Below are 20,280 nucleotides of genomic sequence, written 5' to 3'. Positions count from 1 at the left end.
TGGAATATACACACAGAAGAGTTGGAGGCTATGTGCTTGTACAGAAATGTACAGCACAACATTTAGGGCTCTAGTTACCTGCTCTAGTAAATCGCAGGAGGTCGGAGTTTTGATTTACTGTCCGTCTCGCCGTTTCCATGGGGATTGTCATGGTGAAACTGCTTCCAAGCAGCCAGTTCCATCCACTTAGCCTCTTAATGTACGGATGGAAGGTCAGATGTCTCTCTCTCTTTCTCTCTCTTTCATATTCCTCTTAGCCTTTTCATTTAATCTCTCTCATGCCCTTTCTTTCTCTCTGTCTCTCTCACGTTTTTCTCACGCACACACACACTCACTCCTTTTTCACAGTCTCTCCCTCCTCTTCCCCCATAATTAGATCTGGTTAATTTACACTGTGTGGTGCGCTGGGAAGAGGCAATCGGTAATAATGTGTGTGTGTGTGTGTGTGTGTGTGTGTGTGTGTGTGTGTGTGTGTGTGTGTGGTGTGGTGTGGAGTGGAGATGGGTTATTGTGAAGAGGGGAGTAAAACAGCTCTGCTGGGACTGTTGATTTCAAAGTGCTACTGCAAAACGTGTGCGCTTAGCTATAGTTTAAAATTGTCCTCAACAGTGAAATTAATACATCTGAAAAAGCATTTGGGGACATTTTGGGACGTCCTCAATTGTAAAGTCTATTCATAAACTAAGCAAATACTGTTTTTAAAATTAGAAAAATGGAAAAAAAAAAAATTTAGGAATAGGTAGGTTATCATATTATATTTAGCTTTACATAAAAGCATCAGATGTCTATGAAATGTAACCATTTAGCTAAGTAAATGTGTCAGGGTTGATGAGCTGAGTGATTGTTGAGATTCATATTGGCGTTTTTGTATGTGTAAAGTGTGTATGTACTACTCACCATTAAATTTGCATGTGCTCTTCTGAGTGATACAGCTCTTGCTAACATCTGTTTATGTTTGTGTGTGTTTTTGGGCAGAATGTGTGTGCCTGTGCGCTTCAGTGTGTGGCAGCAAAGGTGGGCTTCTCCCAATTGGAATTTTTATGTATCAGGGCAGAGAGCAGGGGCCCTTAAGGAGGTTCTCTCTCTGTGTGTAAGTGGGTTTAGGCTCTATGGATACATTGATTTTGGCATTACATGTGGACTTGTCGCCTTACAGGAATTCTTCTTTGAAAATCAAATGTGGTTTTTGCACACATGCACATGTCCACACACACACACACACACACACACACACACACACACACAAATTATGATCCGTGAATATTCGTGAAAAAAAATATGATCGTGTCTGGTAACGTGTGCATGTAAAATGGCTAGAAACAGCATTTTAGCTTAACGTAAATCTGACAATTTACACAAGGTTTATTTCTATTTCTTCTGCTCCAAACTTACTTCAAACTTACTTCTCTGTCTGCTCGTATGAATGTAACACATCATAAGAAAGTGTTTCACTGCCGTTCAAATGCACTTTGGATCTCATCATTTATATGATTAAATATTTTTCATCTGAAAGGACTAAATATTAAAGGGGTCATGACATGGGTTTTTTATTGTATTATTATGTTCCCTTAGGTGCAATTATAGTATTAATATATTTTTTTTTAAGAAAATCTTTTAAAATCTAGTGATTTATGACCTTTTCCCACCCTGTTTCTCATCCTCTGATTCAAACAGTCTGTTTTGGGGGCGTTTTCCATTTAAGACTTCAGTGTTAACGCCCACTGTTATGATTGGCTAACGTCAGTGCCTATGTATCAATTATTGACGCTCCCAGCCAGAACAATATGCACGTAAACTAAGTAAAAACACTGTGATTATTCATAATGAATGAAATTGCGCTTTAAAAAGTAGTTTAAAGTTTAAAATAGATTACTTACAGTTTGCGTCGTCGTTGTTCCCAGAATAGTCGGCACGGACTTATCTTTGAGCAACAGTTTTCTGGCAAAGCCAGCATCATATTGAGATTTGTTCTCAAAACAGTCATCCTTAAAATGTACAGAACAAACGCTTAAGTTAACACTGCCGTGACTGGGACGTCCGCAAAAAATACACTGCATCCATTTTTCCCTGACGTCTGGATCTTTCGGCAGCTTATTCAGAGGTTTTGTTTGACCACAGCCAGGAACAGCACATCTGTGTGGCATCGTAATTTTCCTGTGCACAAGTAGTCTCTGTCAGAGCTCGCTGTCCATCGACTGAACACTTGAGAGGCGCACGGCGATACAAAATGAGCGTAGTTGTCTTGCGCTTAAAGCGTAGTTGTCTTGCGCTGGAGGCGGTCATATGCAAACGCTGGTACGTCACTTCTAACCATGAATCCAGAACGAGCTGTGTTTTGAGCTTGATTAAATAAATGATTCGTTTAGAATGGGAGGACGTCTTAAAATATTAAACTTGCAGGACGTTTTAATGATACAAAGACCTCTTATATACCAAAAGATCAAGGCAAATTTGGTTTCTCATATCATGACCCCTTTAAACAAATGACAATAAAATGCAGTAATCTCCTCAGTAATCAAAATTATTTTTGAATGTAACTATTTTAAATTCTTAAATTGTAACTGTAGTGGAATATATATATATATATATATATATATATATATATATATATATATATATATATATATATATATATATATTATTTTATTTTTTAAACATAATCCCATTACATGTATTCCGTTACTCCCCAACCCTGGATATTATAAAATGCCAAAAGTGATTGAAATAAACATATAAAAAAAAAACATATTAATATTATTTAAAAATTATGTTACTCCATAAATATTCATATAGATTTATATATATATATTTTTTTTTATTATTATACACTTTGGGACCACAATAAAACAGATTTTTATTAAGGGGGTCTTTAGTGCTGTTGTACACTAGTCATTTTGAATGATTTTCAATACGGTTAAAAAATTACCCGAATGACAAAAGGAGGATGCAAAATTTGTCAACTGAATGTTTGGGGGAGTTTTCAAGTCACCAGTGGTGGTAGTTATTCCACTAATTGTATCATGAGGATATAGCTGAAGTAGTAACCTGCTCTGAGGGCTTTGATGATTAGAATCCAAGCCGTAGTGCTCAGGACCAAGCCGTAGTGCTAATGACAGATACTCCATGGCTGTGGCTGGATCCTCTGTGGAACTCAGCGCTTATCTTCTGTTGTAAAGGACAGAGCATGGGAGGGTGTCAAGCTAATGGATCCTCATATTGCAATTTCTCTGTTAGTTTTACAGTATATACACAAAGCTGAACATTTATTGTACCAGCGATTGATTTCAGAGCCTCACCTTCATGTGACTTTACTTAAAAAGCAGCCATTGGCCTGCATTTAAGATAAGATAAGATACAGTGGGTACGGAAAGTATTCAGACCCCCTTAAATTTTTCACTCTTTGTTATATTTCCTCATTATTGTACACACAGCACCCCATACTGACAGAAAAACACAGAATTGTTGACATTTTTGCACATTTATTAAAAAAGAAAAACTGAAATATCACATGGTCCTAAGTATTCAGACCCTTTGTTCAGTATTTAGTAGAAGCACCCTTTTGATCTAATACAGCCATGAGTCTTTTTGGGAAAAGTTTTTCACATCTGGATTTGGGTATCCTCTGCCATTCCTCCTTGCAGATCCTCTCCAGTTCTGTCATGTTGGATGGTAAACGTTGGTGGACAGCCATTTTCAGGTCTCTCCAGAGATGCTCAATTGGGTTTAAGTCAGGGCTCTGGCTGGGCCATTCAAGAACAGTCACGGAGTTGTTGTGAAGCCACTCCTTCGTTATTTTAGCGGTGTGCTTAGGGTCATTGTCTTGTTGGAAGGTGAACCTTCGGCCCAGTCTGAGGTCCAGAGCACTCTGGAGAAGGTTTTCAGTCCAGGATATCCCTGTACTTGGCCGCATTCATCTTTCCCTCGATTGCAACCAGTCGTCCTGTCCCTGCAGCTGAAAAACACCCCCACAGCATGATGCTGCCACCACCATGCTTCACTGTTGAGACTGTATTGGACAGGTGATGAGCAGTGCCTGGTTTTCTCCACACATACCGCTTAGAATTAAGGCCAAAAAGTTCTATCTTGGTCTCATCAAACCAGAGAATCTTATTTATCACCATCTTGGAGTCCTTCAGGTGTTTTTTAGCCAACTCCATGCGGGCTTTCATGTGTCTTGCACTGAGGAGAGGCTTCCGTCGGGCCACTCTGCCATAAAGCCTCGACTGGTGGATGGCTGCAGTGATGGTTGACTTACTACAACTTTCTCCCATCTCCCGACTGCATCTCTGGAGCTCAGCCACAGTGATCTTTGGGTTCTTCTTTACCTCTCTCACCAAGGCTCTTCTCCCCCGATAGCTCAGTTTGGCCGGACGGCCAGCTCTAGGAAGGGTTCTGGTCATCCCAAACGTCTTCCATTTAAGGATTATGGAGGCCACTGTGCTCTTATGAACCTTAAGGGCAGCAGAAATTTTTTGTAACCTTGGCCAGATCTGTGCCTTGCCACAATTCTGTCTCTGAGCTCTTCAGGCAGTTCCTTTGACCTCATGATTCTCATTTGCTCTGACATGCACTGTGAGCTGTAAGGTCTTATATAGACAGGTGTGTGGCTTTCCTAATCAAGTCCAATCAGTATAATCAAACACAGCTGGACTCAATTGAAGGTGTAGAACCATCTCAAGGATGATCAGAAGAAATGGACAGCACCTGAGTTAAATATATGAGTGTCACAGCAAAGGGTCTGAATACTTAGGACCATGTGATATTTCAGTTTTTCTTTTTTAATAAATGTGCAAAAATGTCAACAATTCTGTGTTTTTCTGTCAGTATGGGGTGCTGTGTGAACAATAATGAGGGAAAAAAATGAACTTAAATGATTTTAGCAAATGGCTGCAATATAACAAAGAGTGAAAAATTTAAGGGGGTCTGAATACTTTCCGTACCCACTGTAAGATTCAACTTTATTGTCATTGTGTAGAGTACAGGTACAGAGCCAATGAAATGCAGTTGTTTTCGCATATCCCAACTAAGCTGGGGTCAGTCATGAAACAGCGCCCCTGGAGCAGATAGGGTCAAGGGCCTTGCTCAAGGGCCCAACAGTGGTATCTTGACGGTGCTGCGGCTTGTTATTTTAAGGTTAACATGTCCATAGAATTCTTAAATGTGAATAGATTTGGCTGAAAAAATTGTAATAGGAGGTAGGAAAGCAGCTGTTTATTTATTATTTAAACCTCCTGTGTAAACTTGCTAATCATAAGTGGAGCATTCAGTTATCAAAGTAAATTATTAACATTTTAATGAAGAAATATGTAACAAATAATAAAAGATTAAATTGTCATACTTTGCCTGCTTCACTCTAGCGCCAGAAGCCCTGGATGGTTGAGGCATTGAGGAATTTTTGTTTAAATGTTAATTGGCTTGCTGCTCACTGTGCGTCCGTGAAGAGAACAGAGGTTGGAGCATGTCAGGAAATGGCACATTTCTCATTAGTGCACAGCACAGACGCGCTGATGCTGAAAAACCTCTGATACACAAAGAGATGAAAACAAGAAGAGAGATGAAGCGCAGGAGAACAAGAGGACAGGGAGGGAGGAGGAGCTCACAGAGCGATACAGTATGCTCCAATACCCCCACTGGTTCAGTTGCTATTCCCTTTTCCCTCACTGTTTGTGTTACATGTGAAATCTAGTGATATTACACAGCCAGAGAGAGGAAGGGTGCTGGATCTGGAGCACACCAGGGGGCTTTCTTATTCCTTTTGGAAGTGGGAAGCTAAAAGCTAAGGACCTGATAATGTATCCCAGTATACATTCTGCAAAGTGGGGAAAAAAAACACTCACAAGCACTTAACAAGTCTTCAAATACAAAACAGAGAAATGACAATGTAAAGTTTTAGCGGTTTGTTCCTGTTGGTGGGGAAATTGACTTGTGATTTGTCATGGAAATAATTTTCCTTTAGCCAAAAGTCTTCATAAAAGTTTGAGTTATCATTGAATCAATTAGTCTATGGAAAAAAATGAATGGAATTTTTACTTCAGAAACCAGACTGTTGCGCTCTAGTTTTCTCATTGATTATCCTGTTTTACGCAGAAATACTGAGGTAAAATGGGATGTTATGCTGTTTTATGTTGACTTTAACTTCGTAAAGCTTAGCTTTACCGATGCCAAGTCTAAAGATAATTATGCCTGTACCTTAATTGCACAAGTTATTTTTTTTAACAATGCCAAATAACTAAATGTCGTGTAAAATTAATTTAAGAGATTTCCCCATCTTAAGGTGGTTGCTGGTTTTACATGGTTAGATGTTCCAAGCTGGTTTAGATGTTTCTATCAGCTTGATGGGGCTGATCTGGTAGTAAAAATAAAAGTGTCACTGAACTGGACATAATAATGTTGAAAAAGGAGATGTTATGTCATTGTATGACATATTAAATGTTATAGACACAGTTGAGGGCAAGTTTATTGAAATCACAGTGGAGGGATAAACCAAGTAAGAGAAATAGTGGAGAGAGAGAGAGAGATTGAGAGTATGTATGTATGCATTCGTGTCTCACATCTCCTGCAGAGGTAATCAATGAGATATGTGTGAGAGCCTTGAAAAGGTTTCTTTCTGAGAGCACTCTTTTTTTCATTCTCTGAGAATGCTTTTTTCCCTCGCTTCTGCCTGCCTTTGACTCCCACAAAACAAAACGACCAGTTACAGAAGCACCACTGTGTGAGTTTAAGCTGTCAAACACCACCCGGAGATCCCTCTGAGCTCCATGATTCTAGATTAGCTGGAACAAGTGTATCAGTGGGACAAAAAAAATGGAGAGATAGAGAGAGAGATAGATAGAGAGAGAGAGAGAGAGAGAGAGAGAGAGAGAGAGAGTTCGCTGAAGGGGCCCGGCCCTCTTGTTATGCTAAGAGTGTTCCGAAGAGCCCTGTTTCGTTCAAGTTAATTGCGACCAACATTTAAATAAGAGCACTTGTCTTGAGGATGCTGGTTGGCTGCGGAAGAGATGGACCTTGAGCTAATTGTGTTTGTGTTTCCAGCTCCACCCCTCATCTCCACCCCAGTCTCAGTATGAGCTCCTGTGGGACCTGCAGCCCAATGAGGGTCTTCAAAAAGTCACTCCCTCACAAAGTTCTGGAAAAATCTAACTCCTGACTTTCATATCTGTCTTGATGTGTCCGACTTCCTGTACTAAGTGTATGTAATGAATTATAGCTTTTGACCTGTATGTTTTTTGACCAACGACATACTAACATTAACCATGAAAACAATTTACTTGAATGTTGTTAAACAAGTACAATTTATCCACAATGAACAACTTTCTGGGTGCCTGTAACACTTACATTTAAAAAAAGACAGATCTTCTGTGTGGTGTTAATCTACTGCATCATTCTACTCATTAGATATACTGCTTTTTGCATATTGTGTAGCAGGGAAGTATGCATGATTCGGACACAGGGTTTGTGTCTTACAGAATCTTCTCATTCACATGAGAAGACTATGGACAATTGTGTTCCACATGTGCCACTGTCTATGCAGTAGAACATACATGTTCCTTCTTTTTGCTGGTTGTTGGTTGTTTTGCTGCTTTCATGTCCATCAAAGACCAAAGTATGTGCTATCCAAAGTACTTCTGTTTGTAAAAATCCTGCAAAAATATGCCATATTAAGGAGTTCAATCAAGAAGATACTGCTTGAATGGTGAAATCCAGACATTAAACATTGGATTCCTAGCATATATATTCTCAACTCCCAAAGAAATCCTTTTAAACATGTTGATGAAAATGAGCATTCAGGGTGTAGACCAGAGATTTCTGTTGTACACTTGACAAGATATTAGACAGTAATCATGAGTAGCCAATTAATATTATCTCTAATTAACACTCCAGATATTGAGGTCATCATTTATCATATTTTCGTACTGTAGCTTTGTCATTGCTATTGTACCCACTGCATTAAGGTTTAAACTGCTTGAGATCATGAACTAGATGTGTACATGCAATATTATCTTGCAGTTCTGTGCTTTTGACTCCACAGCGAGGATCGCCCTGAAGCTCTCTGGTTACATTTAAGCGTGTCATTCTGCATTCAGGATGTGCATAAGCGGCTTTGTGCTTCTCTGTATAGGAGCCTTTTGTATTTCTTTCTTTCATAGTTTTGAGCAATAAGATGTTATAGTTAGCCTATTTGTTGAATATCCGTTAGTCATCATGTTAAAGTTCTGCACTTTGTGTCCATTTATCCCTCTAAAATGCTTCTGATCAGGGTCATGTGAACAAAATAAAGCATCATTATACATTATTTTAATGCCAAGTAGTCAACTAGTTGTTTAAACAACCGACCAACTAGTCGATTATGAAAATTGGTAGTTTTGCACATCCTTAGTTGCTAGGATATTCGTGGTAGTTGCTGCTAGGCTGTTGCATGGAAATTGTTAAGGTGTTCTAGGTGGTTTCTGACTGACCCAAGTCAAAATTGTCCACCTCCAAGTCTCTATAACATTCTGAGAGAGAATGATATTTTGAAGTATCATTCATGTACGTAGCACACAGTGCAGATCAAGTTACACACACTGACATTTAACTCTTAGGGTAAGGGTTTTGTTGAAATTGTGAAGAATGAGCAATAGTTATACTGATACCACTCAAAAAACACTAAATATAATATATATATATTTATATATAATATACTTTGCAGTTGTGTCAGGATAGTCAGGACTCTATTTAATGTGCGCTTTAGTTTTTTAGTTAATTTAAACAATTTCTCTCTGTCTCTTTTTCCTCAGCAATGGCAGATTTTCATGTGCAGCCACGTTCAGTGTGTGCAGAGTTGGGAGGCGTTGGCCGATTTCAATGCCAAATTCATGGCCTGCCTGAGCCAGTCATCAGCTGGGAAAAAGATGGGCGACCCGTGGATACCTCTGATGACAGGTAACGTTATAAACATAGACAGAGATGCACATACATTCATTCATATCCAGGGGTGTAAAAAGTACTTGAAAATTATACTTAAGTGAAAGTATGGATACTGACTCCATAGTATAGGTATATAGTCCAAGTATCTAGCCAGAAACATACTTGAATAAAAGTTAAAAAGTACCACATTAAATTGTATTTAAATATTAAAAAAAGTAAGTAAGGATTTTTTTTTTTATTTCCTTGGTCAGTGGGAGACAAAGGAGATATTCTTGAATGAATCCTTACTAACTCCTTTAAAGGAAAATAATTCACTAAGATAGGGCCTAGGGCTGGGATTTGATACAGATTTCCCAATTAGATTCCGAATCGATGTCGATTCATTTGAGTATATTTCAGTTATAATGTCCCTTTTGCTTACATATTAAATAAATTCTCTCTCAGCTAATTCTGTGAATTATACAGGGTACCTTCTAACAAGGTACATTACAAAAATATATTTTTTAATTTTTATTTTTTTAGTTTTTGATAATTTGTCATATTTTAGCTTTTTAAAAAGTCAATGTATTTATTCAATAAATATGATACTATATATGCATTTTGATGCATTTGTTTTTTTTACATGTTTGTTGTTTAATTTCATTATTTGTGCTATTCACAGGTATTTAATTTGAGTTGTTGAATACGTGCTAAAAACCGGTACTGTCTCTTTAAGGAACCCCAGCATTTCTGTAAAGAGCGTCTGTAAATGAGCATAAGTTAAAAAGGGACACAAACAGCTTTATCTTTTTTATGTTTAGAATTAAATGTTTATTTTTTTGTTGTTTTTGACTTCAAAGAACAGAAAGTGTATAAAGAGACATTATTTATTGACAAACCATTGCGTGGATCTCGTCTTTGGACACGAATTACACGGAACAACTCTTACACTCTTTTACACAACGGATCTCGCTGCTGAATACTCCACCACTATACTACACAATTCATTCACTGGTGAGTGAAATCTAAACATTTACCAGCCAGTATTAATTTATAAATCCAAATGATAAATTTTTAGTCATATATTGCAAAGGTTTGTTGCAAATGCGAGTGATTTCTTCTCATTGTAGTGAAGGGTTGCACATAGAGTAAAATATCAAACCATGGCTTTTGAGAATCAATATCGAATGAAAAAATTAAGAATTGTTTTGCCCTGCCCAAGAAGGGCTACGGGTGCTCTTACTCTTGTGTCTGAGCTTGGACCATGCTCACAGCTGAGTTATGTTAATACATTTTCTTCTGCCAGTGATTCTTATTTGTATCAGGCACAGGTCAAGGTGCTGTGCGTTGTGGTGAGATCTTATGTCGCTTCTCAATGACCATGTTGTGGCCAAATACATTTGTTAAAACTGAACTAATTGGCAGACAAAATAACATTTAACTCGATACAAACAAACCAATCGAATTGCACAGATGCCCAGTTTAAGATGAGACTGAAGAAAATGATCTACAAAAATGTAACAAGAACTTTTCAAGTGTAAATAACATTGTAAGGAATAAATAGTACTTTTTTTTTTCTTTGAAAATGTAATAAAATAAAAGTGCAAGTATTCATTTTAAATTGCACTTGATTTAAGTACAAATCCCTGCTTAAGTATAGTAATGAAGTATAATTACTCAAGTACTTATACCCCTGTTCATATCTCTAACATTTGCAGTGTAATGCCCATTGTCACATGTCTCCCTCTCTCTCTGGGTCTGTCAATCGCTCTGACTGTCTTTTCTATGCAGGTATACTCTTTTGCCCACTGGCGTATTGCAGATAACGGGTGTACGCCCTGAGGACAGTGGGGTGTACTGTTGTGTTGCTCACAACAGTGCTGGAGTCAAACACAGTGCAGGAGCAGAGCTCACAGTCACAGGTCTGTGTACACGCATGCACAAACTCATAGTTTGCAGATATAGTGTGCAATAAAGGTACATGGGCTTTATTCCATCATGGTAGCAAAGATTCTTCCAAAATGTATTACATGCTTTCATGTCTCTTTCCACATCATGCATTTATTACTTTCCATCTTTAACTTGCTCTTCCTCTTCCTCTGTCTTCCTGAAGGCTCCCAATCATCTGTATACAAAGAACCCATGATCCTAGTGGGCCCTGAAAACCTCACTCTCACTGTTCACCAGACCGCTATCTTGGAGTGTGTCGCCACAGGCTACCCACGGCCAATCGTTTCATGGAGTAGACTGGGTAAGACTTATTTAGGTTTTTTATTGCATGGTCATCTTAGCCAAGCAAACACAAGACTCACCTCAGCTCCAAGAGTAGAGCTGCAGAAAGCTTTAATCTGCTCTCCACCATAGCCTCGCTATAAAATACCCTATCATCTAAACCAAAGAGAAAAATCTCCCCCCATCAAGAAAACACATACAAGGCTGTAGGAGAGAAATTTAGCCAGTGGAACTACATCTTGAAAGTCTTTCAGTAAAAGAGTCGTATCCTAAATTATTACCATCTTATTTTTTTCCCCTGGAGTCCACTTCAAATCAAATCAAATCACTTTTGTCACACAACCATGTACACAAGTGCAACAGTAGGTGAAATTCTTGTGTGCAGTTCCGAGCAACATAGCAGTCATGACAGTGACGAGACATATACCAATTACAATAAACAACATATTTACACAACACAATTTACATATCAAATGAACACATACTTACACAACACAATAATTATATACAATACACACAATATACAATACAATAAGTAAAGGGTATATGAAATATATATATATATATATATATAAGTAGTTGTATTGAGGAGAATATGTTGACAGTCCAGTGTGAGATTATAGATTAATTGATCCTGACAGTGTTCAACAGTCTGACTGCTTGGGGGAAGAAGCTGTCATGTAGTCGGCTGGTGCGGGTCCTGATGCTGCGATACCGCCTGCCTGATGGTAGCAGTGAGAGCAGCCCATGACTCGGGTGACTGGAGTCTCTGATGATCCTCTGAGCTTTTTTCACACACCGCCTTGTATATATATCCTGGTGGGAGGGAAGCTCACCTCTGATGATTTTTCTGGCAGTTCGCACCACCCTTTGCAGGGCTTTGCAGTTGTGGGCGGTGATATTGCCATACCAGGCGGTGATGCAGCCAGTCAGGATGCTCTCTACAGTACTAGTGTAGAACCGTGAGAGGATGTGGTGGTTCATTCCAAACTTCCTCAGCCGTCTCAGGAAGAAGAGGCGCTTAAAATGTTAGTCAAGGTTTCTTGCACCAAAAAAAAAAGACGAAAAAAAACAAATTTTACAGGACAATTTTACACCCTCTTCCTGACCCATAGAGTTAAAGGAATTTGAATTATTGGTTGTCCTGTTGCTTATTTATTACTTTCCCATGATTGTGTGGACCAAGTTGCTGAACACCAAATAGGAATTATTTATGTAAATGTGTTACAATGTAATATGGTCACGGTTTTGTGGGAAAAAATGATATAATTCAAGTGTCTGTATTTATATCAAGTTTCCAAACAGAATGTGATGATGCAAAGCTTTCTCTATAATGAGAGCTCCCAGGGAAGAAATCTAACAGTCACCTGCAATGCAGTCAGAAATGTTCCAGTGCACCTGATCTCAAAACATTCCCTTTATAGCACACATGAGAAAAATTATTCACATCTTCCAAGGATGCAACCTCTTATCAGCTTGAAGATAATATTTACACTAGCAGAGAGGCCAAAATAAATTATTAGGATACTTCAACATCAGCCTTTATACAGTCATGCTCATTATAACTAAAAAAGGCAAAATAAGAGAAAATATATATAAATGTAAAATATATATATAAATGTAAGAAGAACTGTAATGAAAAGAAGTGAAAGTAAAAATATATCAGAAGATCAATATTTGACAAAAGTTTTATAAATGTATATATAAATATACAGTATAAATGAATAATAAAATGTAAAAGATGTTAAAAAAGGACAATAATGAATGGAAAATAACATAATTGTATCTTGCTTTCTTGAAGCAAGGCCAAATGAACATGGTTCACTGTTCTGCTCTCTCGGCATAAATCAAACACACAATCACCTTCAGATAAGATGTATTCACAGAAACAAACCAGTTCTTTAGATACTTCACTTTCCAGCAACAGATTTTAACACAAGAACCATTGTTTAAAACTAAAGGGGGGGTAATATACGGTGTACACAAAATAATTTTCAAAAAAACTAAATCCCCTTAGCCTATAGTATATAGAAAATAAATAATTTTTGGTGTTTTTATGGGGCGTTTTTTTTTTTTTTCATAAAAAACAACATTGGCATTATGTAAACAAATTGGCATTTACAGGGTTAAAATCCTGAAAATGAATGAATATTTGGTAGTTATGATCAGGACTGATGTTGGTTAAAAAAATGTACTAATTGAAAGTGGAACATAACATTCATATATAATATTATATTTTTTTTATTTTGCTGTGGACATTTTTGTCTACGGAGCCCCCGAAGTGACCTGTGCAAAAAAAAAAATCTAAGAGGCTTTCGCGTGCGCATGAGAAACGTTTCGGAAACTGATACATTACAGTTTCCGGGTGTGTGTATAGCTCTTTTCCGATTGCGTCATTGCCATCATTCATTTACTCAAAGATACTGAGAGCATGGATGCGCATGAATTTATAGAGATATATTTTAAACTTGGCCTTCAATACAAAGAATTACTGTCTATGACATTTGTCCTTTTTCAAAACATGTTGACTTTTGGACTTTACAACGCTCTGGATTTATTGGAAATTGGAAACAATCCTATGCAGCCACCACTGGAATCAAAATCCATGAATAAATGAATCTGTTATATTAATAATAAACACCAGAACACGAAACTTTAATTCTAATGAATGTGAAAATGTATTAGTTCATCGACAACCACAGAACTTGCTATTGTAGCTAATTACAGATACAAATTTGATTACTTATATTAAATTATTCTCTTTGTAAAATAAAAACAAATACATTTTTGTTCAAGTGAGCCCACTTTTAGGAGAATTCGTAAACGCGAAAGTCTCTTAGATTTTTTTTTTGCACAAGTCAGTTCAGGGGCTCCGTATTTGTCCTCTAAGGACCTCTGAGTAAATTTTATTGACGCACAAAGGTTAAGGCCCAAGTAAACACAAACCCTGCAGAACCTGCAAGATACTCATCATTGTTAATACAAAATGTCTCGTCTATTCAGTCCCAGTGACAACATCTGATAAACAGACATCCACCTACATCCCACAGGACAAAACAGAAACCTATTCTACACAATCTATTCCACCAGAAGACAGCAACCCCCTCCCCCCCAACTTTGCATGCCTTGGTTCCTCCCCCCAACCATTCATGCCCTCTTCTCCCTAGAGCACTTTCCTTGGTTGTCCAGTATTTTCTGCACATCTGAGTGTCAACCCAATAGTAGCAACATGAAGTTGATATCGAGCTTGAAACTCAGGACAAGTGTTTCTTAACAATAACTATATCATGTGGAGACACAGCTCCGACACTCTGGGCAATTGATGGACCCACACATTACTACACACACACACAAAAAAAAAACAGCAGCACTCATCGACCCCCATGAAGGCAAATGAACTATGCCAAAATCCAAGTATATACAGACCTGCAAAGCAAGCAGACCAGTGCAGACCACAACTATTCTGCCACATGGGACACAGGCTAATAATACCCACCATGCAGCTCATGATGGGAAACATTTAAGAAAATGCCCAATTCTCTGTGTCTTACAGTTTTGTATCTAATAATTTTCTTAATGTGTGATATCAGAAAAATTTCTGAAGGATGTTTTTGCAGCTATTATTTAATAAAAGGTCTTGGTGGAAGTTTTGAGATCTAAAAGTTAGAGTATGTTTACACAGTAAATCAAAGTCTTTTATTTCAACAGATCAAGAAAATTCAGTTTTTCATTATTTGACCGCTTTAAAAAAGCTGTCTGCTGAATTAAATTAAATTACACTACAATCTACAGAAGCCAATAGGCTTGGAATGCTGATAGAACTACTCTCTCATCCCTCTCCCTAAGACATTGATATTATAGATGAAATTGGTTGATACTGTACAGTTAGATTGGCTTCAGTGAAAAATAGCTCCTTTTTTGGCACACGCATGCTCAAGAGTTCTGAAGCCATTCGTTTGAAAATGGTTCCACACTATTTCGGTCATTGAACGCTCTTTGCCACACATCTGTCTTATCTTGATAAGAATTCATGTAGATAAAGAGTGTCTCATCTTTACTTCTAACTTGGTGCTGGAGAGTGATGAAGTGCCGGTTTATGTGTTGGAATGTGTCTGTTTACATGTGTGCAGCGTGAAATCTGCATTAAAATGAGCCATATGCATGCTGTGTAGATTTGTCATCTGGCTCATTTCACCTTGAGGCCTGCATATACTATTCCCTATATTTCACTGAATTTAGTCTCGTTGCATTGATAAGCAGGCCAAACTCTATATATTTTGAGATTACCATAACCTACTGCTTTGTATTTATCACTCTCTCACCACGACGACCCCCACATTCATATACTAATCTGAACTAAACTCTCTCTTCCTCTCCCAGCTATTATCTAATGTGATTCTCCCATTCAGATTGTAAATGATTGTGCATCCCTGTAACCACTGGTAATCAGATTGTGGATATTACCTTGCACAATGTTGCTGAAATTAGCTGCTAACACAATGGGATTTTGGTGGATTAGGTTACAGGGTGAGAGAATCAAGGCTAAAACCTGTAATGAATGTGATGGATCTCCATCACTCAGTGATTAATGCCACACTGAATTTATTTCTCCTTTTTGCCACATTCGGTCTGCTCAAACGCACACAACCATGCATGCATGCTCATTCACAAGATATGAATGCACATACTTGGACACACATTCTCTATTTGTGAGCACCTCCCATTGGTATCTGTTGTTCTTAAATTAAGCTTACTGTGTTAGTATTATGCCCTTACCATACCAATATCTCTTATAGACAACTTATATATATTTTTTTCCAACAAGGCGTACGCACAAACACTTCCTCTCATGTCAGCATCTCCATAATATGTAAAAAACATTTCGAGCCATGAAAGATTCAAAGCATCTATCTATGCGGACATGTTTTCCATAAGTGTGTAGAGCTAGATTGAGAAACTCTGATCAGCTGCTGAATGAGAAGCGGAGATGTTTCAGCTCCTCAAATCCTGAGTGATCCAGCCAACAGATGCCAGTCAATTTCACCTGATAATACACCCTACCTGAGCATCTTAAACAGTGTCTAATTGTAATTAATGACAGATTAATAAACAGAATGAAAGACCTGAGTGACCTGTAATATGAGTGGAAGATGTGATTAGAGGGATTGTTAATTTTTGTTAGCAGTTTTATTCACTCAGTGTCCATTTAAAGCTGTTCCAGACTGAGACTAAAAACATGTGCTTGAAAACTTACAAGGCAGTCACACAACAGTATGTGCTCAAGAGACATGCCCATGGTAACATAATTCTACTGCGTCACTGCTGTTTATGGGTCACACATATTAGACTTCTTCATTCTCTCGATATTATTATTTATTTCATCACATTGTGTGTGTGTTTGTCCAGATCTTTCACTGTGCCTCAGGTCTCTCTCTCTCTCGGTCTCTCTCTCTCGGTCTCTCTCTCTCTCTCTCTCTCTCTCTCTCTCTCTCTCTCAATTCAATTCAATTCAATTCAATTCAATTCAATGGGCTTTATTGGCATGAAAGTTTCAAAAACAATGTTGCCAAAGCATCATATAGAATAAATAAAATAAAAGCAAAATGCATTTTGTCTAATAACTTGGACAGTATATATTTATTATTAATATATAAATAACAATAATATATAAATTAATATTATTATTTATTTCATCACATTGTGTGTGTGTTTGTCCAGATCTTTCACTGTGCCTCAGGTCTCTGTCTCTCTCTCTCTGTCTCTCTCTCTCTCTCTCTCTCTCTCTCTCTCTCTCTCTCTCTCTCTCTCTCTCGCTCTCGCTCTCTCTCTCTGACTTAATCTATCTCTTAAGATGTCTCTCGCCCCAGGGCAGAACAAAGGATATTAAAGTGGTTTGTGCTCTCATAATTACTCTCATTTAACTAGAGCTTTTAAATTCTGAGACTCAGCACATGCTAATATGCACTCACACAATACACTTCTGTTGCCCTGTAAACATTTATAGTTTTGTGAGCCAGTGAATTAATTTATGGCTGATAAATCATGTACTTCTCTCTCATGACTTTCTATTCCCCCATTGGTCTCTTTATTTCTCTTAAAATGTATCCTTTTGCCCTCTTTGTCTTTGTCAACAGTCTTCATCTGTTCATCTTTCTTTCAGATGGCCGTCCAATCGGAGTTGAGGGTATCCAGGTACTAGGAACAGGAAACCTGATGATCTCTGATGTCAGAGTTCAGCATTCTGGCGTTTACGTCTGTGCGGCCAATAAACCAGGAACCCGTGTACGCCGAACTGCTCAGGGACACCTCGTTGTGCAAGGTTAGCCACTGTAACTATGGTGAGAAGGTGGAGATGATGATGAGTGTGTGATTAGTTAGGAGTTTGGTGTTGTGATTTGGCAAAATGATATACAGTGATGTTTCATTTGTGAACAAATCTGTCTTTTTGAACCAAGTCATTTAAGTGAACAAATCATTCTCATGAACCTCCATACACTGACTCACACTTCTCTTTGACTGACTTTTTTTCCTTTTGAAACCAGATGGCTCCACTTTAAAGAGAGAGACTGCTTTAGTGACTTTCATGCCTTTAAAGACTGACTATAGAGTGAGCCAATAGCATTCATGTGAAGGCTTATATCTTTGGTTTCTCCCACTAAACTAACAAATACACCCTTCACTTAGCCAGATGAGTTGGTCTATTGAGTCGGAACAAGATGAAGGGTCACGTTCATGAGAGAAATGTACTGGTATACTTGTTCGCAAACAAATTAATGAATTACTCAGTCATCTCGTTCGTGAACGAGGATCTGCTGACTGACTGAACGAGAGGGGGCATGTAATTCTTTCAGTTCTGAATATGAGTCAGTCGTGTTCAACAATGAGAGAAAGGGTGAAAAGCACTAAGATTATGTATGCACAAAAGATAATCTCCAATTTATGAAATGTTGAGGTTTGGTGTACAGTTTAAGATATTTAGGCTTTTCTTGAACTGTTTCTATGTCTTGGTAAAAGTTAAGTGCAGAATTTAACATAATATAAGAAAATAAGACCTGCTTTCTTGTCATTTAAGGCGAAACCGTTTATGGTGTTTAAACTCTATTTTTAAAGTGTCTTTGTACATTTGTAGACATGCAAATTCCATTTCTGTTGCTTTTTCCTGCTTTTCAAGACTTAAAAAATATCACGAACCAATAGCGATTGATTGCAGGCTGTGAAGAAACATGTCATTGGTTTGACCTGCTGAACGAATACACCCCTTCATTAAACTAGTTGGTCATGAGTCTGAATGAGACGAGACATCTTGTTCATGAATGAACTGAATGTACTGATAGACTTGTTCGTGAAAAAATTTAATTATTCAGGAAATCTCATTTGTAAATAAGGATCTGCTAACTGGCTGAACAAGAGGAGGAGGTAAGTTACAAATTACATTTTACAGTAAGTATTCTGTAATCTGCAGTGGAATACATTTTAAAAGTAATAAACAAAAGTAACAAAAATAAATAAAAACCTGACATGTGACATCCAAACTATCTTTGGGAAACTGCACTTCGAAGTTAGTTGCTGAAGCTCGATGGGTGTAAACCAGTGGTGTGCACACCTCAGCAGAGGTGGAAAGATACAAAAAAGACACTAATATATTTTTGGAGGAGTAGTTTTTATATATACTTATTTATTTTACAGCATTTAAGTATTTTTCTTTTATTATATACATATACAAATTTTTTACAAAATTTCCTTTTACAATTAATAGCCTATTCTGTTATCTTTCTCACAAAAAGTACCATGGTATTGCAATGCTTTTTTTTGACAGTGTATAGTAATGCCATGTTTTTTTGACAAATGCCATGCAAAAACCATGGTATTTTTTAAGTACATTGGAGTATGAAAATGTCATGAAATATAAATATACTAATCATTCAGTACCATGGTATTATTTTGGTACCACCACAGTGCTTAAAAGTGGTAATCTTTTTCTTTTCTCATCACTCTTCACTTTCTCTCATCTGTGCTCCGTCAGTCCATCCTGTCATCTCTGCTGCTTCCACTCTGACCTCATCATCCCCTTTTTAGAACTGACACTTTCTTTATAATTTCACTTAATTTAATTTTAAAATTAATGTAATGTTATTTTGCTATATTCAATGATTAATATGTAGGATCTTACAGCATTAATGTGGCAGAACCATGGTACAGTGATGGTTGGTACCAAGACAGAAATACCATGCTTCTGAATGGTTACCATTATAGCCTATATGTCCAAAAACTGGTAATACCATTGTACTTTTTTTTAAAGTGATTAGTCTAATGGCTTATTCATTTAAATAAAAAGTAAATTGATTTTGGGTGAATCAGACAGCTCCTTTAGTTTATGCCAGTGTTCTACAATAGATGTATTGTATTTCTATCTACACTAAAAGCGACGCTAACATTATAATTAATAAAGCGATGTCGGAAAAGCAGTGCCAATTGAGTATTAGTCTTTTGATGACCTGTTACTTTTTTGAGGCAATGCCACTTCAATGATCCTGGAGGCGAATTTCCAACAGCATTTTTACACCCCTGAAGGACACTGCGGCATGGGGACTCCACTCAAACAATGTATCCTTACTCGAAGGGCCCTTCCACAAGACTGTTAGCAAAGGGTACATTCATACAGTGCCATGTTCCTTTTAGAGTACCTACTTCAAAGGCTCTGTCCTTCGGAATGAGCAGGGCATAGGAATGATCACTTCTGATTGGAATTCACCCGATCTGCTGTAGCGTGCTGTTATACTTTCTTTAATGCTTGCGCAATTTACAAGGAAATCTCACATTGACACATTATTACTGTTATTGTGAAATTAATAGATTTTGATTTTGTTTTATTTAAATTTATTATATTATAAAAATGTACCCCATTTTTCTGGGTCCCCTGCTGCCCCCCTTCTGTGCACGTCACTGGTGTAAATTATGATAGTGGGAGTAGCACTGTAGGTGTAGCAGAGAATTGATATGATCTTAGTGGCCAGATGGTGTAGCACGCTTTTGCTAACTGTAGTACACTTCATTCACTTTAGAAAGAGAGAAATGTAAAATGGTAGTAAGAGAAAAAGGAAGAGCCCAAGAGGGAGATAAGTGAAAGATAGAGAGAGAGAAAGGGAGATAAGAGAAAAGGCA

The 20,280-nt window shown here is 37.6% G+C and overlaps 1 protein-coding gene across 1 annotated transcript in view; it reads left to right on the top strand.

Annotated features, from left to right (window-relative positions):
• Positions 1 to 20,280, top strand: part of igdcc3 (immunoglobulin superfamily, DCC subclass, member 3) — an 88,672-nt gene that overhangs the window by 52,301 nt on the left and 16,091 nt on the right. Inside the window, exons 2-5 of the mRNA XM_052138462.1 lie at positions 8,778 to 8,922; positions 10,678 to 10,808; positions 11,000 to 11,137; positions 17,279 to 17,437. Coding sequence (XP_051994422.1) covers positions 8,778 to 8,922; positions 10,678 to 10,808; positions 11,000 to 11,137; positions 17,279 to 17,437 — 573 coding nt within the window. The remainder of the gene's footprint in view (positions 1 to 8,777; positions 8,923 to 10,677; positions 10,809 to 10,999; positions 11,138 to 17,278; positions 17,438 to 20,280) is intronic.

This window comes from Xyrauchen texanus, chromosome 2 (genome assembly GCF_025860055.1).
Source record: "Xyrauchen texanus isolate HMW12.3.18 chromosome 2, RBS_HiC_50CHRs, whole genome shotgun sequence".
Classification (NCBI taxonomy): Eukaryota; Metazoa; Chordata; class Actinopteri; order Cypriniformes; family Catostomidae; genus Xyrauchen; species Xyrauchen texanus.
Note: the sequence above shows the minus strand (reverse complement) of the source record. Positions and strands in the feature narration are given on the sequence as shown.